The sequence below is a fragment of the Acomys russatus genome, chromosome 9 (genome assembly GCF_903995435.1).
Source record: "Acomys russatus chromosome 9, mAcoRus1.1, whole genome shotgun sequence".
In the NCBI taxonomy this organism is placed as follows: domain Eukaryota; kingdom Metazoa; phylum Chordata; class Mammalia; order Rodentia; family Muridae; genus Acomys; species Acomys russatus.
In genome coordinates, this window is record NC_067145.1 from 41,076,344 (window position 1) to 41,102,116 (window position 25,773).

General features: G+C 46.8%; 1 protein-coding gene across 1 annotated transcript; it reads right to left on the bottom strand.

Moving 5' to 3' along the window:
- Positions 1–12,252: 12,252 nt before the first annotated feature.
- LOC127193628 (activated RNA polymerase II transcriptional coactivator p15-like) lies at positions 12,253–14,109 on the bottom strand. Its single transcript, XM_051150866.1, has 2 exons — positions 14,047–14,109; positions 12,253–12,657 (listed from the first exon to the last, which is right to left on the bottom strand). Exons 1-2 carry the CDS (start codon positions 14,107–14,109, stop codon positions 12,253–12,255), a joined length of 468 nt encoding a protein of 155 aa, XP_051006823.1.
- Between the last annotated feature and the right edge of the window lie 11,664 nt (positions 14,110–25,773).

The following is a 25,773-nucleotide window of genomic DNA, read 5'->3' on the forward strand; positions in this document are numbered from 1 at the left end:
AGCCAGTTGCCAACTCTGGTCCCGTCACTCCCCTGCGTCCATGAGGAGACCTTAGCTTCCTCATACCACAGAGTGAGCTTTCCACCTGTCAACCTGGCCTGCCATGATAGGTTGTGCCCCATGAACTGTGAGCCAAAATAAGTCATTCCTCCTTTAAGTTCTCGGCGTGTTCTGTAGCCGGTGGTGTGTCAGAGCCCATTAGCACTGAGGCACGGGCACTGGCTAGGATAAAGCCAAGCTTATGGTTCAATAACTCACAAGGCCCATCATGAGGAGGAAATGGCAGCCTTCAGACAAGGATGAGAACATGTCTACACTGCTCTACAGAGAGCTTAGACAGATATCCTGGGGACCGCAGAAGGCCAGGTCTCTGACAGAAACAAAGAGTGGGAAGAGTGTCTCAGCAGATTTCCCATGGGAAATGAGGACATTATTGGTGTTGGCCTTGAAAAGGATTGCTTGACATTCTATCCTGGAATTTGGCTTCCTATTCTCCAGGGCCTAAAGTCAAGTGGTATCTAATGCAAAAGAAATGGACTGTTTGTAGAGGGGGATTCCACAAGTGAAGAAATACTGTCTTTCCCTCAGAAGAGGGTTACATGATTGTATTGAAGACTGAGGCCCTACCGTTTAGCTAACATTTCTAACTACATGAAAACCAGTGTGTTTAGTGATCTATAATTTCATTTCAAGTCTATTTCATGTCCATAGACCTACCATACACTTACCCAGCTTTCACAGACCTCTTGATGTAGGGACCTTCCTAATAGAGGAATCGCACCTATCACTCTGAAGAGGGTAGACTAAGCCATCCATTTTAACAGGAGATGGCCCCGTTTTCATACTGAGAAAAATGAAGGCTCTCATGTGAATGTAACCAATTGATGAGTCTCAGGGTATATTTACCTTAAATCCTCGAATCAAGAAACTCTTTGCTGTTTTCCTTCTCACAGGTTTTGCCAAGCCGCCCAGAGAGGAATGTGCAGGTGCAGATGCAAACACAGTGGAATGCTGATTCCCTAGAATGCTTATGCTAACTCCCTTGGACATTCCCTCTCTAGTTACAGCTCTGCAGACTCTGCAAAGTCGTAAGGGCGGTACCATGTGTGTTGAACCCACATTAAAGATTCCAATGTAAAGAATGATCCTACATGGTATGTCTATGCTAGGCAGCAGTGATAGCTCCAATTTCAAGATCAGCAACTCAGGAAGACCGTGTGCCGTGCACAGACTGCTTCTCCATGTTGAGAAGCTCAGGCATTCTCTGATTGAAAATACGTTAGAGAAACATGCTTGAGGACCTATCCAAATTCTGGTGCTAGGAGAAGTGCTGGTGGGTTTGACATTCTTCCCTGGAGTCCTGACTAATACATGTGAAAACACTGAATTTATCCCAATACACACCCTATTTCCTTAAAGCTTAAAAAAAAAACTGTCATGCGAAAAGAAAACTTCATCACAGCAATGAATGTAACTTATCGAAGCTAGCGGGACCATTGGACTCCTGTCCCACCTGGTAAGCCCTCTGTGGTGCAAGGCACTTCCTGCTTGCCCTGTACATAGAGCGTCATACAAAATTCTAGTCTGTGGCGTCTGGTCGGGCTAGGACTCACAGACACTGGCATTTTTGGAGCAAAGTCTTTTTCTGGGCCCAGGGAACCCAGAAGCAGCCAGCCAGTCTGGGGAGTCTCACGCACCCCGGAATTCCAGTGGTTGTTTGGCCCAACTGTGTGATCGGTGGGTTTTCCAGCTGGTTTGCAGTCACGGCCACTTGCATTACAGTCTGTGGCATCTGCTTGGGGCTATGACCCATCGACCATAGAGGTTTTTGGAGCAGAGGCTGTTTCTGGGCCCTAGGAAATCAGATTTTGCTAGCTGCCTGGAGTGTGTGCCTGCACCCAGGAACCCCAGTAGTTGTTGGGTCCGCCAGAGTCATGAGTGGGTTTTCTAGGGGGTCTGTGGTCAGATGCACTGGTGTTCTAGTCTGTGGTGTCTGCTCGGTGCTAGGACCCACAGACCTCAGAGTTTTGGAGGCAGAGGCTGTTTCTGGGCCCTGGGAAATCAGACACTGCCAGCAGGTCCCTTGGGGGATGCGCTTGCCAGCCCAGCATCTTGGTGGCTCCTTGCCCACCGGATGTGTGGCTCTAGCCTTCGCATCCTTGGGATCTGGGTCTTTACCACGTTCCACACTATTTGGAGGCCTCTCCTCTGTGGGTTACTGGTGCTGTTGTTTTATAGGTCTCAGATCAGTCCTTGGTTGCTGAAACTTTACTGTTGACCTGCTGTTCAAAGAAGGTGTGTGTTAGGAGCCCCCATCTTGGATCCCTCACCCCAAAATGATTCTGGCTAATTGAGAAATGGGCAATTCTTCACCGATGAGCAAGTTATGAACTTGGTAAAAATAAATCTATCCAGTTACCATTTAACTCTGTTAAAGAGTCTACCAATGGGTTACTTCTCTCATCTTGGAAGCAATAGAATTGTTTATGTTATATAAAATTGTTTCAGACTATACGGTTGGTGGCTCTTCTTAAGCAAGATGTTGATATTTCTTTCAGCATCCCTCTGGATAAAGTCCATTCTCTTATCCAATTGAAGAAAATTGTGACACGTGAGTGTTTAAATGAATTGTGGTTACCAACAAGGTTCAAAATATATTAAGAGATATACCGCAGTTCTGGTTTACAAGGTCATGGAGGCTTGGCATGAAAAATTTTGTTTTCTGGGAGGAGAGGTGACCACTTGCTCTTGAAGCTCCTCCATGGGTAGATGAGGAGCAGCATTGCTGCTCCAGAGACTAGTGTCCCTTGAGGATTCTGCTTTTCTGACATGTGTCATCTGACAGAGCATGCACACCTGAGGCAGTCCAAATGCAGGGCAGAGTGTCCTCTGTGGTAAGTCCTACCAGCTGTGCCATCACGAAGACAGCAGAGCCTGGTGTCCTCTGGAAGTCCACACTCTTTGTCAGGAGTGCTGATGGACTCCATGTGGCAAGCCTATTGTCCCTAGAAAATAGGGCACACTGACAGGCATGCTCTGAGCAGTAGAAGGGAGTGATTCCTGGGTTTTCCTAAGAGGAATAGTAAGAGGTACCACCTATGGATTTTTCCTCAAGGAAGTAAGTGTACATGGAAGTCTTCACATTCACTGTGGGCACTAAGGGAATTTTCGTGTTAACTCAAGGAACTTGAGAAACTAATTTTCCCCTCCTGAGGGCATTGTCTGGGGAGATTCAATGCTATACCTGAAGACATTAGTCCCAATATGCACACAGGGCTTGGCATGCTGAGGGAATCCATGGCCGTGCTGATGTCCTTTGAAGGATTTGGCACACAGGAACAGGCACTCTCCAAACCTATTTCCATTATTTCCAGCATCACCGTAATGAGTCTGCCTTCTGGACCAGTAAACACGCGGTGTGTCCCGAGTACAGTGGGATGCAAGGGTCTTGTATAGGGGAGTGTTAACCAGGAAGTTCTCTGGCTTCCAGAGGAAGAAAACAAGAAGCAGATGAACTGCTGCATTGGGTAGAAGCAGGGGAGTTGCTTGTACTTTGGGGCTGAGGATCTTGATAGATCCAGAAGCAAAGCACACGGGGCTGTTTATGTGTGTAGTAAGACCACACATAGCACTAAGTCGTTCCGTGTGACTATGGCATGAACAACAGAGATGGAAAGAGGGAGGGAAAACTGAATGACTGAATAGGAGCAGGGCTGACCCTGGAGAAGATCCTCTCTCTTGGCTCTTGTGTCACACTCCAGGCTGAGAGGACACTTTGTAGCCACAGAAGGTTTATCATCTATGGGACTCATTGCCGGCTCGAGGAAGGAGATCCTCCTGGACATTCCTCAGGGAAATATTTATACATACAAGCATCTAAATATTCCTAGGGAACCCAAACCCCGTGTTGACCATACACAGAAGGAATCCTCATGCCCAGAAACGTGGCCTCCTCTACGGGAACCAGTGCTGCATCTGACCATGTGCTCTGGGGATCAGACTCCCTTACAGTACCTGCGTGGAGACACCCGCATCCTTTGGGCTTCCTCTCGCTTCTGTTTGCATAACAGACTTTCCCCAAGGGAGATTTCATGCCTTCGAGGGAATCAAAAGGTAGAACACACTCTGCTCTCATGGGCCGGCCTCTGTGAGTAAGGTGCTTTCCAGCCGAGAGCCCTCTATGGGCATCTCTGTACCCACTGAGGGAATTTGAACTCTGGGTCCAAGCCAACATCCAAAGACAAACATTTCTTTCATAGCTGACTTCCTGGGATGGAAATGGAGGGGGCATCTGTCCTTTGCACTAAGAATCTGTACTTTGGGTCATGCACCGCCATTGGTCATCCATGATCCTTGTGAGAGAAAACGAAAGCTGAGAGGAGTCCAGTAGAGGCAGTTTTCTCTTCTGCCTGGCTTCTTATGACGCCATCTGATAGCCTGGCCTGGCATCATTTCTTGCGATAAGAATACTGGGTTGCTGTCCTCTGACGGATCTTGGTACCAGGCCCAGGATACTTGGCCGTAGTTTCTGTATGGGGATAGACATGTTCTGAGTAGCTGTGAGGGGATCTGCATGCTGTCCTGACCATCACTGCAGGAAGCTGACCTGAAAACAGAGATTGATGCAGCTTAACACAGTGCAAACACAAACCTTCCATATGGAGGAGGAGACCAGAGAGGACAGAGGTGACCGCTCTTTGTTGCAAGTTCTCAGATACATGAAGGTCCTACCAACACCCCAAAGTGGACAGCCTCCATGAGAGAGACAGTGGCACCACAGCCCTCCACTGGATCTTCAGGAATGTCTCTCAGCATCCTTTTACCTGGGTCTTAACCAGGATGGTAAGGGAATAATCTAGGTTTGTGACCATTTCTTACAGAAGCCTTAGAAACTAATATAGTTCTTTTCCATTTCTGAGCTTCATTCTAATTGGTTCTCCAAGGACATCAGAATCTCGTCCCACACACAGTACAAGCATATGTCCTCCATATGGTGTGCACCATATAAATGAAATCTCTGATGTCTGGCTCAAGTGCAGTGACTCTAGGACCTTAGCAAGGCTGGACTCTAGATGAAGCTGACAAACTCAAATGGAGGTCAGTCACATTACATGCTACCAGAAACTTGTAGCAACTACTTTACTTTAAATGACCAAGGTCAATGACAACGGGTAAACATGCCTGAAGTATGAGGAGGAGGCCCAAACTCAAGTGAAGACCAACATTACAGAAGCAAGCGAATATCGTGTGCTGCCCTTGGGCCTCTGGCTATATTCAGGGATCCTCATGAGGCCTTGGCGCTGCTTGGATTTGGTTTGTCTTCCAAACCTTAATATAGTCTAAGTTTGGTCCTTGTAGGGGAAATGCTGAAGTGGTATTATTGTGCTGGATGAGGGAACATCTGCAAAGCAGTTGGTCATGGAGGCAGCACTCCATAGCTGGACTCTCTCTCATCTCTGTAGTAGGTTAGGTGGTGGGGGACTACTCTAGTTCCCTCAGAAGGAGTTGTTCCCACTTGAGGCTGTTCTGAACTCTAGGCTCCTCCCTGCCCACAGTGGATGCCCTCTTCACCTCTCTGCCGTGTTGACACAGTCACGGTGCTCATGTCAGGGCCCCTGTATCAAGTATGTTGGCCCCAGCTCTGAGTCACAAAACACATGAACTTCTTTGTTCTATGTCCCGACTCTGGCATTTTGTTACAGCAATAGAAAAGGAGCAAATATGGGTTTCAGGGCAAGCCTGTGGTTTCAAATGCTTAGCAGTATTTTATGAGTTTTTTTAAGCTTTGGATTTGGTACAAGATAACCCTGTCGTACATGTTTTATGAGTGGACTGTCACTGTCCTCAGCACCTCCTGTCTCCTTTTATACTGGTGCGGCTGGGGGTGGGCGTGAGTGAGAATGGCACAACCTGCTGGCTGCTTAGTCAGTGTGCTAAAGTCCAAGCTTGGCTTCACAGAGTCTCCAAGACAGCCTTGAAAAGACAGGAATGCCAGCAGAGGGGTTGCCTCTATGGCTAGTGTGTTGGCCTCTCCTGAAGGGAAGCCTGCCCTAGCTCTGTCAGATTGTTGCTATGACCCATTTATACAAGAGGAGATTGTTTGCACTCCTCCCATGCGGTGACTGGGCCGCTAAGGTTTTTGGAGTCTGACCCAAACCTCTTCTTAGGTCCACTGATTTTATAAAACACACACACAAACAAATTTCACAAAAACATCCAACTGTCTGTTTTGGTTTTGTTTTGCTTGTTATTTTCTCCTCCACATTTGATCCTTGCTGCCTCCCAATCCTGGGCAGCTCTTGATATTCGACAGCACAATCCCTCATCGTCACATACCACACTTCTCCCACGAATGAACAGTGCTTCCTGTTTTCCTGAGAGAGCTCAGAGGTTCACTTGTCACTGACCCCTAAGTTACCATCAGGTCTCTCACAATCCCCAAAGGATTCGGTCTAATCCTATCCTCTCTCCTCCCTCTTCCTTCCCAGCCCTGCTAATTCAAGCATCAGTCATTTCTCACATCCTACACTGCCTCTGGATCCCATCCAGTGCTCCTGATCACCAAGAGGGTACCAAAAAGCTCCCATGTGAGGCATTCCAACTCCTTCCTGTTCCTGCTGAGTTTGGTGGCAGTTAACGGTCGCCACACCCAGCTCACCCTGGTCACCAGGCTCAGGCTGTGCTTGTAGAAGGCCTTACTGACCCTGCCCTATGAGCTTCAGTGGATGCTTCTTCTCTGGCTTGCTGCAGCTCGGAAGGCTCCAGCTCAGAAGGCACGTTCCTTTCTCTCTGCTGTATGGCCAAAGTCGTCTGTGAGCAACCTCTGCCAGTCTGCCGGCAGTCTGCTGCGCCTGCGCACTAGGTCTAACTTCCGCACGTGCCGTCTCTTGGAGATGCTCAAGCTGCTGTGAGGCATGCTGGGGTTGCGCAGGCTGCAGGAGTAGGGCACATCTCTTCTGGCCTCGGAAGGTGCACCAGGCCTCCACATGTTAAGCCTGAATGGTGCGTAGTTTCCGCTGGTTTCCCGAGTCGGGGCCAGGGAGCTACACAGCTGGCTAAGAAAATAAATAAGACCCCGTAGGCAGCTGCACCTGAGTGTGGGGAACTCTTCTGCTTTGGTCTACCTGGGAGACATTCTCAACCAGGCTGCACTTATTTCCAGCCATGGCTTTGGGGAAGGGGAAGCTAAGGCTGCAGGAAGGATGCTGGCCGGGGAAGATGCTGTGTAGCAGCAACAGAGCCACTGACAAGCCGCCCCTTCCTGCTGGGGCCAGCATCCCCAGGGCCTCTCCAGGCATCGAAGGGAACCCTGGAGAGTGGGCAGGCTTATGGCTGCTGAGGCCACACTGTCCACCTCTGTGGAGATCTAAGCTTGTCACTCTAGCTGTGAACCTGGATAAGCTCCTCCCTTCCCTGGAAGACGCTTTGCTGGCCATATGTGCAACTAGTTGTTACCCTCGCCCAGGCCTGTTCTGAGCAATAAATAAGGAGGGAAACCCAGGAAGTTCATTACAAGGGCCGATGTGAGACGGGTGAAGGGCTGGAGGGGTCTCAAGTATGAAGAGTACTAAGTTAGTTCTAGGCAAGGCTGACCACCCTCCTCTCAGAACCACAGCCATCGTGTCCATCACAGGACACTAGTGAAACTCTAGGTAATTGGATTAGTCTCTCTGTCCATCTGGAGAATGAGAGGATGACCAGAGACCACGTTTGTGGGACCTAAGCTCTGCAGGTAGTGATGGATAACTTGAATCGGAGACCCCTCTCAGTGCGCACCAGATGCCCAGTCTCCTCCTTTATAGTAGTTTGTCCAAGATTCCCCACCACCACAAAAGTCTCGGACAATTCAGTTGCTTGGTCCTAGTTTGGTGCTTGTTTAAGCAGGATTTTGTGGTATGTTTCTGCTGAGGGAAGTTTGTCCCTGGATTGGGGAGCTCGACATATCTTCCTCTTATATCAGGGTTCTGTGTTAGAAGAGAAAATCCCTCTGCTCAGTGACTGAACCCTGAGTAAGTATTCTGAAAAAGGGGTCTCACGGGTCTCAGTCAGGCCTTGAAGTTGCCATGGTGAGCTGGAAGGCTTTGCACTCATGCCCCCCCTCCCCTGTGTCAGCCTCCTGAGTGCTGAGATTAGTGACATGATCTACCACCCTTGGCACCATTGATTGAGTTCTCTAAGGCTGACATAAGACAAATATGTGACTCTCTTCACCCATTTGTGCCTGCCCTATTCAGCACTAGGGATTGACCTGGTTTTATATCTATGGATGGGATTAAACAGCATGACAAACATGACTCATAACGGGTAGGCACAGTAGTGACTTGCAGGCATGGGTGCAGGGGCAGGAGACTCTGCAAGTTCTCATGCTTAGCCACAAGCATGAAACTGAGGAAGTGAGGTATCGGGGTAAGGCTATACTGCTTCAAAGCCTGTGCTCATGCCTGTACATCTTCCAGCACGGCTGCGTCTAAACTGCCCCCCCCCAACACCACCATCCCCCAAACACCACCATCAAAGAGGGTACAAGTGTTTGGAGATTAGGACCTGCGGGGAACACTGTCATTCCATCAACCATGGGGTTGTCTCACATCATGGCTCAGGGGCACATCACTCGTCAGGCACACAGTCACACTTTCCCAATGCTCCTGTGGTGAACTCTACAGCTCTGTCATAGCCTCCCTGCTCGGCAAGGCCACGCTCACTATCCAGCTTTCACCTCACACTTTCCACATGCCCTCCCTCTGAAGTTCTCACCTAAGAGTTTCCACGGGTGCTGATTGTTGGTGTTCCCAGTCACACAGGATGCTCTCAGAAAGAGGGACACTGAGGCATGGAATGAAGCTTCAAAAGAGCAGGGGAGAAGCCTCTGTGAAACTGACAACCTCCAACAGCTTTTCAGAAACCTATTTCCGGTTCTTTACTCAAAAGCTACCTTTAGAGTAAGTCAAGTTCCTATACCAGAGCCTCTGATGTGATGTATGTGCTGCCTGAAGGAACACGTGACCCATGCACCTCTCGGTGCTTATTGTGCACTGATTGCACTGCTCCATAATACAAGAATTCCAGGTTTTTCAAGAAGGCCTGGGACTGAAGTCATGCAAAGGCCTCACAAATCTCAGAAAACAATCACTAAGTATTTACAAAAGATGACTTTGAAGCCTAAGTGGTCATTACTCTGGAGTAAATGGCAGGTTCATTGGCTCTTCTTAAATTCTACTATAGTGGTCCCTCTGCTTGAAGGCTTGCGTCACCTCTTCCTTCCCTGGAAATACCGTCTCACCCTTTAAGTCTCAAACATAAAATCAAGACACTTTATCACTGATGCCTTTTCAACTTCCACATTTGGTTATGTTTCCTGTCATGGCATGGAAAAATTTCCCCCTCCCATGGTTCTAAACTATTTTTTCATGTTTCTTGTTTTTATTTCAGCTTAAAATATTCACAGGTGGAGTACTAGTTTCATTGACACCTCGATGGAAGATGTACCAAACAAGGCACACAGGCATTCCATAATAACAAAATTACATACTCATCACTATATTCATTGTTTACACTAAAGTTTATCTGGAAAAAAAGTGTTTTTCTTTTAAAAATATTTAGTGCTTCACTACACAAATTTTCATTAAAAAGTGAACCACAGATGTTGGGGGATGGTCTGATGTATTTTGATGCTATTTAGTAAAAAGCCATGACACTTGGGCAGGGCAAATGGGATAGGCATGGCTAAGGTTCCCGGGCTTGGGGCTTGAGAGACAGTGAGGATCCTGGGACAAAGAAGAGAGACCAAAAGACCTGAGGAGGAGAAGAAAGGAGAAGAAGGCCACCATGGGTTAGATGAAAGAGGAGCACATGGCCCACATGGATGGAGGATTTGGCCCAGAGGAAGAACATTAGCAAGTACATGGGATTACGGATGGGAGGGAGCTTGAAAGAAATTATTAGAGTCAGATGGCATGGGATTGGGACAGGGATCCCCTACCTGCCCCACTATAGAAAGTAGTTTAGAAGATTAATGTCTGCCTTGCCCCAAGTTAACTAAGGATATTTTAAAATATGACAGGTGTCTGTGTCTTGGGTGATTGCTAGTGGGTTTACGGAATTAATAATAATTATAGGCCTGATAATAAAAATTATTAGGCCATATGATAATTAAAAACAAGTGACGCCAAACGTGGTAGGCATAATAATAATGGTAACTTAAAAACAACACACAAAGAAATCAAGAAGATATACCTAAATAGGACTCCAAAGTTCTTAAGATTTTCAAGCTTTTATGGCAAGTGCTGTGCTAACATTCCTATCAGGAACACTTGCATAAATGCTCAGTCCCTTCTTCTTCTCTTTGTAGCATGGGTACAGAGCTAAACAGGTTATTGTTGACAGAAGAATATCAAACAGCTGAGAAATACGTCAAAAAATTCTCAATGTCCTTAGTCGTCAGGGAAATGCAAATGAAAATATTCCTGAGATTTCATCTTACACCCATCAGAATGGCTAAGATCAAGAACTCAAGTGACGGCGTATCCTGGCAAGGATTTGGAGAAAAAGGAACTCTCTTCCATTGCTGATGGGAGTGCAGACTTGTACAACCACATTGGAAATCAATCTGGTGCTTTCTCAGAAAATCGAGAATAGCTCTACCTCAAGACCTAGCTATACCACTCCTGGGTATATACCCAAAATATTCTCTACCATACAACAAGGACATTTGCTCAACTATGATAAACTGGATAAAGATATCAGCTTTATTCATAATAGATAGAAGTTGGAAACAATCTAGATGTCCCTCAACTGAAGAATAGATAAAGAAATTGTGGTACATCTACACAATGGAATACTACTCAGCTATTAAGAACATGGAAATCTTGAAATTTGCAGGCAAATGGATGGAACTAGAAAAGGCCATTCTGAGGGAGGTGACCCAGACCCAGAAAAACACACATGGCATGTACTCAAAAGTGGATTTTAGCCATATAGTACAATATAAACATACTACAGTCACAGACCCAAAGAAGATAAGTAACAAGGAGGATCCAAGGGAGGATGCTTAAATCTTACTCAGAAGGAGAAATAGAATAGATAGAAGTAGTCATTGAAGAGAGGGAACAAAGCAGGATAGGAAACACAGAGATATGAGGGGGGAGAGCAGACCTTGGGAGAGCAGGGCTGGGAGGACGAAAGGACTGTGCAGAAAAGAGAAACTGTGGGTGGCAACATCTCTTTGACAAGCTAGAGACCTAAGTCAGGGTAGACTCCCACGGGGATATGAGAGGGACTCTATCAGAGACTCCTAGTAGCAGGTATCACAAGACTGTAGAAGACACCTTCTAACTAGACAAGTCTCTGAGTAGAGGGAGGGGAACACCAATCAAGCCACACACAAAAAAAGTCAACTCAGATTCACCTGCCTACAAGATGTGAAGGGATAAAGATAGAGAAAATACAGCAGAGATTGAGGGATGGTCCAGCCAATGCCTGGTCCAACCCAATACCCACCCCGTGGGAGAGAACCAGCTCCCGACACTATTAAGGATACTTTGCTATGCTTGGAGACAGGAGTCAAGCAGAGTTGTCCTCTGAGCAACTCCATCCAGCAGTGCTTCAAAATAGATGCTGAGACTCACAGCCAAACACTGGGCAATACATAGGGAGCATTGTAGAAAACTGGGGGACAGAGAAAAGGACCTGAAGGTGACAGGATCTTCATCAAGAGACCAACAAACCAAAGTAACCAGGGCCCAGAGGAGCCTCTGAGACTGAAGTACCAACCAAGGACCTTGCATGTATTGGAACTAGGCCCCCTACACAGATGTAGCTGATTGGCAGCTCAGGATTCATGTGGGTCCCCTAGTAAGGGGATCTGGAGCTTTCTCTGACATGGACTCTTAATTATTTCCCCCTGGCAGGACTTCATTGCCAGGCCACAGGGGAAGAGAACACTCTCAGTCCTAATAAGACTTGATGAGCTGTGGTGGATGGGAAGTGGGGGGGGGGCACCCCTCTTCTGAGGAATAGGAGAGGGGAGTGTGGGAGATAGAAGGAGGGTGGGACTGTGATGTAAGGAGGAATGGGGCTACAACCAGGATGTAAAGTGAATAAATAAATAAATAAATACATTTTAAATAGTATTTATCTTGCAAATTGTTTTGCAATCCAAATATACAACAGCATGGAAAACATTTAGGAAACAAAGACCAATGTATAAAGACAGGTTAAAGCAATTACAACAGCACAGATTATAAGGCTCAGATTCTACAGCTTTCTTATTGCATCATCTATACCAGAGATCTGTTCCTTCAGCAGGCTCCACTGCTCCCTGTTTAAAGAATTACCTTTTCTCCTTTGCTTCATTTCACCTTCTGAGTCTATACAATATTCTCTAATGTCAGTTAGAAGTTTCCCCTTTAAGTCCCGAACACTGGCGTATCTCATCTCTCCAACCTGAAACCCATGGTCATCTCGGCTGCAGCCACTCTGCTCGGAAGATGCCAGAAGATGCCAGAGCTCTACAAGACTCCCCAGGATTTTGCTCCTACACAAGGTTTTCTGGAGGAACTCAAGTTTTTCCTCGTAAACTGTTTTTTCAACGTCGTTGTCAGAATCACTGCCTGAAGAACTTAAAGAAAGAAGCCCCTTTGATTTAGGTATCACCTCACTCTTGCCATCCCACAGTCGTTAGCCAGCTCACTCTGAACTGCAGTTCTAAGCTTCTAATCAGAGCTGTGTTGATATCACTGACCTGCCCCAGACACTGCAATGAGATTAGCAAGTCTGTATTTTACAGTCTGGAAGTGTCATAGCCCACTGTAGTACTTGGCAAATAGTAGATTCTCTCTGGCATTGAGCAGTGAATGGATGTTATGCATGTCATAAATGAAGTGGTCAGTTTGTGCATAAAAAACTAATGTTCATTGGTTCATTGACTACACCCAAATTAGCCAGGGGATTTTAATTGAAATAAACCTGAACTTCACCTGCACGCAGCCCCCAGACATCTCGTGGCAAATGTCATTAAAACACTCCAGCTTCTGCACTTCTTATGGATTCAGTTTTGTCTCTCTGGGGGACCAGCCCACTCCTAAGCTGAGCCTGGTCTCCAATCCCAAATAAGTGTTGGGATGCCACATGCTTCACTCTTCCCCAAATGCCAGCTACAGTGAAATCATGAGGCAGGACACAGATTCTAGGCAATAGATGGTTCCTTTGTGCCCGTGCCTGCCAAGTGGGGCTAGGAGGCATACCTTCAGGACGTCTGAGCACTAGGATGGGCCACTAGGGCACAGCAAGGGGCCAGAAAGACGTTGTAGCCAAGGGAAACTCAAATTGGAGGTTATAGGAAGAGACCAATACAAAATATAAAGATTCAAGTGCTACATCCATGTATGGTTCCAGGGATTTGGAAGTGACTATGGGCTTTGCCACTGAGACCTCAGTCTTAGGGTCTGGGGTTCTTAAAATAGTCATGTTTGTATCCACAACAGAGATTCAATCAGAATTCCACTCGCTCAGGGCTTCCTGAGCTCCCAATTGTCAAGTATGTGAGTTTACTTATTTTTCTTATTTACGGCCCTGCCTATATCCATGGAGTATATACTAGGTCATATATTCCATGAACACCGGCACAGGTCCACAGGGAGAGCAGGCAAGTCAACAGTTACATGCAAACAAAAAAAAAACTGTCTTTTATTTTATATTACTTTTTAGTATTTTATACTTTGATGAACCATCAGTGACTCCGCTAGAGGAGTTTATTTGGAGCTCACAGTGTCAGAAGAGTAACAGAGAAAAGCAAGGAGGAAGGTAGGAGTGACTGGTTTTTTTTCAGCAGTTCAGAGCTCACGTCTCAAAATGACAAAAGGGGACACACAGAGAGCTAAGTAAAGAGGGCAGCAGTCTTGAAACCATTGAGCTCCCCAACCGAGTGACAAACCTCCCTTAGCAGAAACAAACCTCAAAATCCTGCTTAAACAAGCACCAAACTAGGACCAAGCAACTGAATTGTCCGAGACTTTTGTGGTGGTGGGGAATCTTGGACAAACTACTTACTATAAAGGAGGAGACTGGGCATCTGGTGCTCATTGAGAGGTGTCTCCGATTCAAGTTATCCATCACTACCTGCAGAGCTTAGGTCCCACAAACGTGGTCTCTGGTCATCCTCTCATTCTCCAGATGGACAGAGAGACTAATCCAATTACCTAGAGTTTCACTAGTGTCCTGTGATGGACACGATGGCTGTGGTTCTGAGAGGAGGGTGGTCAGCCTTGCCTAGAACTAACTTAGTACTCTTCGTACTTGAGACCCCTCCAGCCCTCCACCCGTCTCACATCGGCCCTTGTAATGAACTTCCTGGGTTTCCCTCCTTATTTATTGCTCAGAACAGGCCTGGGCGAGGGTAACAACTAGTTGCACATATGGCCAGCAAAGCGTCTTCCAGGGAAGGGAGGAGCTTATCCAGGTTCACAGCTAGAGTGACAAGCTTAGATCTCCACAGAGGTGGACAGTGTGGCCTCAGCAGCCATAAGCCTGCCCACTCTCCAGGGTTCCCTTCGATGCCTGGAGAGGCCCTGGGGATGCTGGCCCCAGCAGGAAGGGGCGGCTTGTCAGTGGCTCTGTTGCTGCTACACAGCATCTTCACCGGCCAGCATCCTTCCTGCAGCCTTAGCTTCCCCTTCCCCAAAGCCATGGCTGGAAAGTAAGTGCAGCCTGGTTGAGAATGTCTCCCAGGTAGACCAAAGCAGAAGAGTTCCCCACACTCAGGTGCAGCTGCCTACGGGGTCTTATTTATTTTCTTAGCCAGCTGTGTAGCTCCCTGGCCCCGACTCGGGAAACCAGCGGAAACTACGCACCATTCAGGCTTAACATGTGGAGGCCTGGTGCACCTTCCGAGGCCAGAAGAGATGTGCCCTACTCCTGCAGCCTGCGCAACCCCAGCATGCCTCACAGCAGCTTGAGCATCTCCAAGAGACGGCACGTGCGGAAGTTAGACCTAGTGCGCAGGCGCAGCAGACTGCCGGCAGACTGGCAGGGGTTGCTCACAGACGACTTTGGCCATACAGCAGAGAGCAAGGAACGTGCCTTCTGAGCTGGAGCCTTCCGAGCTGCAGCAAGCCAGAGAAGAAGCATCCACTGAAGCTCATAGGGCAGGGTCAGTAAGGCCTTCTACAAGCACAGCCTGAGCCTGGTGACCAGGGTGAGCTGGGTGTGGCGACCGTTAACTGCCACCAAACTCAGCAGGAACAGGAAGGAGTTGGAATGCCTCACATGGGAGCTTTTTGGTACCCTCTTGGTGATCAGGAGCACTGGATGGGATCCAGAGGCAGTGTAGGATGTGAGAAATGACTGATGCTTGAATTAGCAGGGCTGGGAAGGAAGAGGGAGGAGAGAGGATAGGATTAGACCGAATCCTTTGGGGATTGTGAGAGACCTGATGGTAACTTAGGGGTCAGTGACAAGTGAACCTCTGAGCTCTCTCAGGAAAACAGGAAGCACTGTTCATTCGTGGGAGAAGTGTGGTATGTGACGATGAGGGATTGTGCTGTCGAATATCAAGAGCTGCCCAGGATTGGGAGGCAGCAAGGATCAAATGTGGAGGAGAAAATAACAAGCAAAACAAAACCAAAACAGACAGTTGGATGTTTTTGTGAAATTTGTTTGTGTGTGTGTTTTATAAAATCAGTGGACCTAAGAAGAGGTTTGGGTCAGACTCCAAAAACCTTAGCGGCCCAGTCACCGCATGGGAGGAGTGCAAACAATCTCCTCTTGTATAAATGGGTCATAGCAACAATCTGACAGAGCTAGGGCAGGCTTCCCTTCAGGAGAGGCCAACACACTAGCCATAGAGGCAACCCCTCTGCTGGCATTCCTGTCTTTTCAAGGCTGTCTTGGAGACTCTGTGAAGCCAAGCTTGGACTTTAGCACACTGACTAAGCAGCCAGCAGGTTGTGCCATTCTCACTCACGCCCACCCCCAGCCGCACCAGTATAAAAGGAGACAGGAGGCGCTGAGGACAGTGACAGTCCACTGATAAAACATGTACGACAGGGTTATCTTGTACGAAATCCAAAGCTTAAAAAAAACTCATAAAATACTGCTAAGCATTTGAAACCACAGGCTTGCCCTGAAACCCATATTTGCTCCTTTTCTATTGCTGTAACAAAATGCCAGAGTCGGGACATAGAACAAAGAAGTTCATGTGTTTTGTGACTCAGAGCTGGGGCCAACATACTTGATACAGGGGCCCTGACATGAGCACCGTGACTGTGTCAACACGGCAGAGAGGTGAAGAGGGCATCCACTGTGGGCGGGAGGAGCCTAGAGTTCAGAACAGCCTCAAGTGGGAACAACTCCTTCTGAGGGAACTAGAGTAGTCCCCCACCACCTAACCTACTACAGAGATGAGAGAGAGTCCAGCTATGGAGTGCTGCCTCCATGACCAACTGCTTTGCAGATGTTCCCTCATCCAGCATAATAATACCACTTCAGCATTTCCCCTACAAGGACCAAACTTAGACTATATTAAGGTTTGGAAGACAAACCAAATCCAAGCAGCGCCAAGGCCTCATGAGGATCCCTGAATATAGCCAGAGGCCCAAGGGCAGCACACGATATTCGCTTGCTTCTGTAATGTTGGTCTTCACTTGAGTTTGGGCCTCCTCCTCATACTTCAGGCATGTTTACCCGTTGTCATTGACCTTGGTCATTTAAAGTAAAGTAGTTGCTACAAGTTTCTGGTAGCATGTAATGTGACTGGCCTCCATTTGAGTTTGTCAGCTTCATCTAGAGTCCAGCCTTGCTAAGGTCCTAGAGTCACTGCACTTGAGCCAGACATCAGAGATTTCATTTATATGGTGCACACCATATGGAGGACATATGCTTGTACTGTGTGTGGGACGAGATTCTGATGTCCTTGGAGAACCAATTAGAATGAAGCTCAGAAATGGAAAAGAACTATATTAGTTTCTAAGGCTTCTGTAAGAAATGGTCACAAACCTAGATTATTCCCTTACCATCCTGGTTAAGACCCAGGTAAAAGGATGCTGAGAGACATTCCCGAAGATCCAGTGGAGGGCTGTGGTGCCACTGTCTCTCTCATGGAGGCTGTCCACTTTGGGGTGTTGGTAGGACCTTCATGTATCTGAGAACTTGCAACAAAGAGCGGTCACCTCTGTCCTCTCTGGTCTCCTCCCCCATATGGATGGTTTGTGTTTGCACTGTGTTAAGCTGCATCAATCTCTGTTTTCAGGTCAGCTTCCTGCAGTGATGGTCAGGACAGCATGCAGATCCCCTCACAGCTACTCAGAACATGTCTATCCCCATACAGAAACTACGGCCAAGTATCCTGGGCCTGGTACCAAGATCCGTCAGAGGACAGCAACCCAGTATTCTTATCGCCAGAAATGATGCCAGGCCAGGCTATCATATGGCGTCATAAGAAGCCAGGCAGAAGAGAAAACTGCCTCTACTGGACTCCTCTCAGCTTTCGTTTTCTCTCACAAGGATCATGGATGACCAATGGCGGTGCATGACCCAAAGTACAGATTCTTAGTGCAAAGGACAGATGCCCCCTCCATTTCCATCCCAAGAAGTCAGCTATGAAAGAAATGTTTGTCTTTGGATGTTGGCTTGGACCCAGAGTTCAAATTCCCTCAGTGGGCACAGAGATGCCCATAGAGGGCTCTCGGCTGGAAAGCACCTTACTCACAGAGGCCGGCCCATGAGAGCAGAGTGTGTTCTACCTTTTGATTCCCTCGAAGGCATGAAATCTCCCTTGGGGGAAAGTCCGTTATGCAAACAGAAGCGAGAGGAAGCCCAAAGGATGCGGGTAGCTCCACGCAGGTACTGTAAGGGAGTCTGATCCCCAGAGCACATGGTCAGATGCAGCACTGGTTCCCGTAGAGGAGGCCACGTTTCTGGGCATGAGGATTCCTTCTGTGTATGGTCAACACGGGCTTTGGGTTCCCTAGGAATATTTAGATGCTTGTATGTATAAATATTTCCCTGAGGAATGTCCAGGAGGATCTCCTTCCTCGAGCCGGCAATGAGTCCCATAGATGATAAACCTTCTGTGGCTACAAAGTGTCCTCTCAGCCTGGAGTGTGACACAAGAGCCAAGAGAGAGGATCTTCTCCAGGGTCAGCCCTGCTCCTATTCAGTCATTCAGTTTTCCCTCCCTCTTTCCATCTCTGTTGTTCATGCCATAGTCACACGGAACGACTTAGTGCTATGTGTGGTCTTACTACACACATAAACAGCCCCGTGTGCTTTGCTTCTGGATCTATCAAGATCCTCAGCCCCAAAGTACAAGCAACTCCCCTGCTTCTACCCAATGCAGCAGTTCATCTGCTTCTTGTTTTCTTCCTCTGGAAGCCAGAGAACTTCCTGGTTAACACTCCCCTATACAAGACCCTTGCATCCCACTGTACTCGGGACACACCGCGTGTTTACTGGTCCAGAAGGCAGACTCATTACGGTGATGCTGGAAATAATGGAAATAGGTTTGGAGAGTGCCTGTTCCTGTGTGCCAAATCCTTCAAAGGACATCAGCATGGCCATGGATTCCCTCAGCATGCCAAGCCCTGTGTGCATATTGGGACTAATGTCTTCAGGTATAGCATTGAATCTCCCCAGACAATGCCCTCAGGAGGGTAAAAATTAGTTTCTCAAGTTCCTTGAGTTAACACAAAATTCCCTTAGTGCCCACAGTGAATGTGAAGACTTCCATGTACACTTACTTCCTTGAGGAAAATCCATAGGTGGTACCTCTTACTATTCCTCTTAGGAAAACCAGGAATCACTCCCTTCTACTGCTCAGAGCATGCCTGTCAGTGTGCCCTATTTTCTAGGGACAATAGGCTTGCCACATGGAGTCCATCAGCACTCCTGACAAAGAGTGTGGACTTCCAGAGGACACCAGGCTCTGCTGTCTTCGTGATGGCACAGCTGGTAGGACTTACCACAGAGGACACTCTGCCCTGCATTTGGACTGCCTCAGGTGTGCATGCTCTGTCAGATGACACATGTCAGAAAAGCAGAATCCTCAAGGGACACTAGTCTCTGGAGCAGCAATGCTGCTCCTCATCTACCCATGGAGGAGCTTCAAGAGCAAGTGGTCACCCTCTCCTCCAGAAAACAAAATTTTCATGCCAAGCCTCCATGACCTTGTAAACCAGAACTGCGGTATATCTCTTATATATTTTGAACCTTGTTGGTAACCACAATTCATTTAAACACTCACGTGTCACAATTTTCTTCAATTGGATAAGAGAATGGACTTTATCCAGAGGGATGCTGAAAGAAATATCAACATCTTGCTTAAGAAGAGGCCACCAACCGTATAGTCCTGAAACAATTTTATATAACATAAACAATTCTATTGCTTCCAAGATGAGAGAAGTAACCCATTGGTAGACTCTTTAACAGAGTTAAATGGTAACTGGATAGATTTATTTTTACCAAGTTCATAACTTGCTCATCGGTGAAGAATTGCCCATTCTCAATTAGCCAGAATCATTTTGGGGTGAGGGATCCAAGATGGGGGCTCCTAACACACACCTCTTTGAACAGCAGGTCAACAGTAAAGTTTCAGCAACCAAGGACTGATCTGAGACCTATAAAACAACAGCACCAGTAACCCACAGAGGAGAGGCCTCCAAATAGTGTGGAACGTGGTAAAGACCCAGATCCCAAGGATGCGAAGGCTAGAGCCACACATCCGGTGGGCAAGGAGCCACCAAGATGCTGGGCTGGCAAGCGCATCCCCAAGGGACCTGCTGGCAGTGTCTGATTTCCCAGGGCCCAGAACAGCCTCTGCCTCCAAAACTCTGAGGTCTGTGGGTCCTAGCACCGAGCAGACACCACAGACTAGAACAACAGTGCATCTGACCACAGACCCCCTAGAAAACCCACTCATGACTCTGGCGGACCCAACAACTACTGGGGTTCCTGGGTGCAGGCACACACTCCAGGCAGCTAGCAAAATCTGATTTCCTAGGGCCCAGAAACAGCCTCTGCTCCAAAAACCTCTATGGTCGATGGGTCATAGCCCCAAGCAGATGCCACAGACTGTAATGCAAGTGGCCGTGACTGCAGACCAGCTGGAAAACCCACCGATCACACAGTTGGGCCAAACAACCACTGGAATTCCGGGGTGCGTGAGACTCCCCAGACTGGCTGGCTGCTTCTGGGTTCCCTGGGCCCAGAAAAAGACTTTGCTCCAAAAATGCCAGTGTCTGTGAGTCCTAGCCCGACCAGACGCCACAGACTAGAATTTTGTATGACGCTCTATGTACAGGGCAAGCAGGAAGTGCCTTGCACCACAGAGGGCTTACCAGGTGGGACAGGAGTCAATGGTCCCGCTAGCTTCGATAAGTTACATTCATTGCTGTGATGAAGTTTTCTTTTCGCATGACAGTTTTTTTTTTAAGCTTTAAGGAAATAGGGTGTGTATTGGGATAAATTCAGTGTTTTCACATGTATTAGTCAGGACTCCAGGGAAGAATGTCAAACCCACCAGCACTTCTCCTAGCACCAGAATTTGGATAGGTCCTCAAGCATGTTTCTCTAACGTATTTTCAATCAGAGAATGCCTGAGCTTCTCAACATGGAGAAGCAGTCTGTGCACGGCACACGGTCTTCCTGAGTTGCTGATCTTGAAATTGGAGCTATCACTGCTGCCTAGCATAGACATACCACGTAGGATCATTCTTTACATTGGAATCTTTAATGTGGGTTCAACACACGTGGTACCGCCCTTACGACTTTACAGAGTCTGCAGAGCTGTAACTAGAGAGGGAATGTCCAAGGGAGTTAGCATAAGCATTCTAGGGAATCAGCATTCCACTGTGTTTGCATCTGCACCTGCACATTCCTCTCTGGGCGGCTTGGCAAAACCTGTGAGAAGGAAAACAGCAAAGAGTTTCGTGATTCGAGGATTAAGGTAAATATACCCTGAGACTCATCAATTGGTTACATTCACATGAGAGCCTTCATTTTTCTCAGTATGAAAACGGGGCCATCTCCTGTTAAAATGGATGGCTTAGTCTACCCTCTTCAGAGTGATAGGTGCGATTCCTCTATTAGGAAGGTCCCTACATCAAGAGGTCTGTGAAAGCTGGGTAAATGTATGGTAGGTCTATGGACATGAAACAGACTTGAAATGAAATTATAGATCACTAAACACACTGTTTTTCATGTAGTTAGAAACGTTAGCTAAACGGTAGGGCCTCTGTCTTCAATACAATCATGTAACCCTCTTCTGAGGGAAAGACAGTATTTCTTCACTTGTGGAATCCCCCTCTACAAACAGTCCATTTCTTTTGCATTAGATACCACTTGACTTTAGGCCCTGGAGAATAGGAAGCCAAATTCCAGGATAGAATGTCAAGCAATCCTTTTCAAGGCCAACACCAATAATGTCCTCGTTTCCCATGGGAAATCTGCTGAGACACTCTTCCCACTCTTTGTTTCTGTCAGAGACCTGGCCTTCTGCGGTCCCCAGGATATCTGTCTAAGCTCTCTGTAGAGCAGTGTAGACATGTTCTCATCCTTGTCTGAAGGCTGCCATTTCCTCCTCATGATGGGCCTTGTGAGTTATTGAACCATAAGCTTGGCTTTATCCTAGCCAGTGCCCGTGCCTCAGTGCTAATGGGCTCTGACACACCACCGACTACAGAAAACGCGAGGAACTTAAAGGAGGAATGACTTATTTTGGCTCACAGTTCATGGGGCACAACCTATCATGGCAGGCCAGGTTGGACAGGTGGAAAGCTCACTCTGTGGTATGAGGAAGCTAAGGTCTCCTCATGGATGCAGGGGAGTGACAGGACCAGAGTTGGCAACTGGCTACAGCCGGCAAACCTTTCCCCGGTGCCTTACAACCTCTAGTCAGACAGCAGGTCCTAGAGAGCATCCAAGTCAGAGCTACAGGAAGACTCAAGGACTCAAATCCACAAGCCTGTGTGCGAATTTCACACTCAGAAGGACGGGTTTAACTTGAGGACCCAGAAGAGGGCCCCATGCTGCAGGATGGGAAGAGTTCTAACATGCATCTGAAAGGGGGATTCTCAGGAAGCCACGATGCATCTGTGTGGGAAAAGAGGGGGGAAACGGAGGAGAAACAGGCAGCCAGACAAGCACAGGAAGGAGCTAGATAAGATGTCTGTTGGAGGAGCATCTACAACAGAGACCCAGGCGGAAGGGTTCACTAGGTGAGGCTCAGGTTGCCGTTGGCCTCTTCGCACCTGGGAATGTTAACATCCTCTACAGCGCTGATCCATGCGGATTCAGCCCTAAGGGACAGTGAGCAGCCTGGGCACTTCCTGGTTTGATCCCTTTCCCATGCAGCAAGCGTGGAGGAGAAAGCCTCTGTATGTGGTACTTCATTACAAGTCAGCCATTTTTTTAATATGTAAGATGTGTTTTCCTACCGTGTGCGGTTAAGTGCATAAAACACGCCAAGCCATCTGTAAAGCTCAGTATTTGACCGAAAGCTGTATTAAAAACCCTGAAATTTGGTTCTATATATTTCTGGAGTTTCAATTATTTATTACAAATAATGAACAAAGGATAGGTGACAAAAGAGTAAATCTGTGGAGTTCCTAATGGTGTTGGAGAAGCGTTTAGGTTGATGTTGGGAAGGCATTGCCTGTCTCTGTGGGAATTGGCTTATGGGACTCACTAGGATCTAAGGAGGTTTGTCTCTGTGTGATCATTGGAAACAGCAACTAACGTTTTCACAGAATAATATGAATAGTCACTTCTCGTGCATACAGGGATGTTCAGGTGAATACTCCCGCACCCTGTTAGGGTGCATAATTATAATTTTGTCTGTGCTGCTCCTTTAGACATCTACACTGGTTAATAGTCTTTTAATTTTTCTCCCTGCAGCAGAGGCTTCAGCCCTTAGGAAATGATATTCCTTTACTTAACAGCTCTTAATTGATAATCATTCCAGAGAGGGGTTGCACCTCCTGAGCCACCGTCATGATGATCACGTCATCATTGTCTAATTGGTGTATTTTCACCTCAAATTTCCAGTTTAGAAGTACTAGACATTGATTTTGTAGGGTAGGGGTATTGCTCAGTGGGACAGCATATTCCTATGATGTCTGAGGCCCTGGTTCCAAGACTGACCAACACACACAGAAATCCAACAAGTGGTTATTTTGAAAAGTAATTTATTTCCAAGAACATTATAAATATATCAGAAGTGTATATATTTGTAATATAATTCCAAACAAATGTATTCAAAGCTTAAGAGGAACTTATAATCATAAAATTCTTTAATTAAGCTAATATTAGTTCCGTTAGCTAGTGTAGAAGTGTTTGAGGCACTTGTGCAACACAGATATAAAAATAAATTTCTTTAGGTCCTCACTGGAGAAAATGATGGCAAACAGAATAGTGCAAATCACAACTTCTTCAAATTTCCTTTCCTCAAGTGAGCCTCTTATGTGCCCCATTTCAGACTTAGTATGACTTATATTAGTTAGTATTTTGTCCAGGTTATTTGACATGCTTGCTTAAAAGTTACTTCTTCATTCAAAACCATATACTTTTAAAGACTCGTTATAACAAGACTTTTCTCAAGTGAGCAAGACCTGATTGAAGGCTTTCATTATAGCAAGCTGACTTGACATCAAGAGAGAAAACAAAAACATCCTATTGGGACTCTAGATGAGAGAAGCATGGGAGAACGGCAAAGTAGAAGGATCCAGAGGGTCCTAGAAACCTACAAGAAGAACATTATGATATGCAGAATTGGGCCCAGGGGACCCCGCTCAAACTATGGCACCAGCCAAGGACAATACAGGCGGTAAACTTCAAACCCCTTCCCAGATCTAGCCAATGACAGGGGCATTCTTCCACAGTTGAGTGGGAGAATGGGTTATGACTTTCACACCATACTCTGGTGCCTCATATTTGACCTCGTTCCTTGGATGGGGAGACCTGGTGGTACTCAGAGGAAGGATAATAGGCTACCAAGAAGAGACTTGATACCCTATGAGCATATAAAGGGGGGAGGGAGGTCCCCTCAGTCAAGTCATAGTGGAGAAGGGAGTAAGGGGAAAATAGGGAGGGAGGGAGGAATTGGGAGGATCCAAGAGATGGGATAACCCATTGAAATGTAATATGAATGAATTAATTTAAAAATTAGAGAGAGAGAGAGAGAGAGAGAGAGAGAGAGAGAGAGAGAGAGAGAGAGAGCGCAGAGCACAGCCTGAGTGCAACCATAGAGCAGAATCTTGCCGCAAAAGACAGCCTGAGTGCAGCATGAGAGGCAGAGTTCCTTTGTCCTTGACAAAAAACTGCACATTGATAAATTGTCCCCACCCCTATTCACAGAGTATGTTTCTCTGTAAAACGTAAATTCTGCCTAGGGATCTAGTATTTCGTCCCCAGAAACACAAATTAAAATGTTTTTCTCACACCCCATGGGAGATTACATTCTTGGAATCATCACATGGACTACCGGTACCATTTTTCCTTGTCCAGAGCATGATATTGTACATAAAAATAAAATGCAGGAAAATAACTTTGAATATAAAAATAAGAAACAATAATAAAGACTCATTTGAAGTTGGATTATGAAGACTTAATCTTCAAACTTAGAAACTTTTCTGACCAACTGATTAGAACTTGAAGGTTGGGGAGAATTGGAATGTCACAAGTCCTGAGCGTGGACATATCAGGCTAGCCTTAAGCACTCTTATAGGTGTTAATCATTCTCTGTGTGTGTGAACATCTTGAAAAATTAGTACATCACACAGAATGGACCTAATGGTTCCACCCAACAAAAGGCTAAGAATCCCCATCAGATGTATCCGAGGCTTATGGCTGATGCTCCACGATTTATCGGTGCTGAGCTACCTGATGATTTCACCAACATATTGAAAACATTGTGGTATAACTTTTTTTTTCTACAAAAACCTTAAAATTGCTAGCTCAATCGAACATGATATTGTTACAAGAAGAATCCTGTGTTCGCTCATTAGTCACAACTCATACATTGGCTCAGAATAAATGATGCTTATCCTCTTTAGGGTGAGAATTGCTTTTACAGTTGATATAAGCCCCTAAAACCAAGTTTGAGATGGTACAATGAGGTGATAACAGGCTTGAGGCCTATGGAAGAAGAGAACCGAGCAGAGGGGCTGGGGGTGTAGGTGACATGGTGGTGCATGTAGTTGCAGTCTGTAAGACCTGGGCTGGGCTGGCTGTCGGGCAGGGGACAGGCAGGTCTCTGTGAGCTCCTTGGACAGCTAGTCAGTCAGGTGGTGAGCGTTGGGCTTACCTCAGGAGATCAAGGTAGGGAGTGGCAGTGCAAGCATACTGGACCAACCCCTGTGTGCCAAGTGCACAGGCACAAAGGCGCATAAACATACAAACAACAATCACCACACACCACACACTACGAGAGAGAGAGACAGAGACAGACAGACAGACAGACAGAACATAAAACAGAGGTCAGAAAGAGACAGAAAAAGAGGACAGAGAGAACAGAGAAAGGCAACAGAAGAGAGGCCCACACACCACATGTCCACCAACACTTACAAAAACCACAACCATAAAACACGCACAGAGAGCGGGAGGAGAGAAGGAGCAGGAAAGCAGACGACAACAGCCAGGATAGACAGGGAGCGCAGCAGAGGAACAGAGAAAGACAAAGAGAGGGCACACCAAACTGAACAAACATTTACAAAAAACTACAGAGAGAGAGACAAGAAGAGACGGAAGCAAACAGAAGATAAAAACAGAGACAAGAGAAGAGCGAGA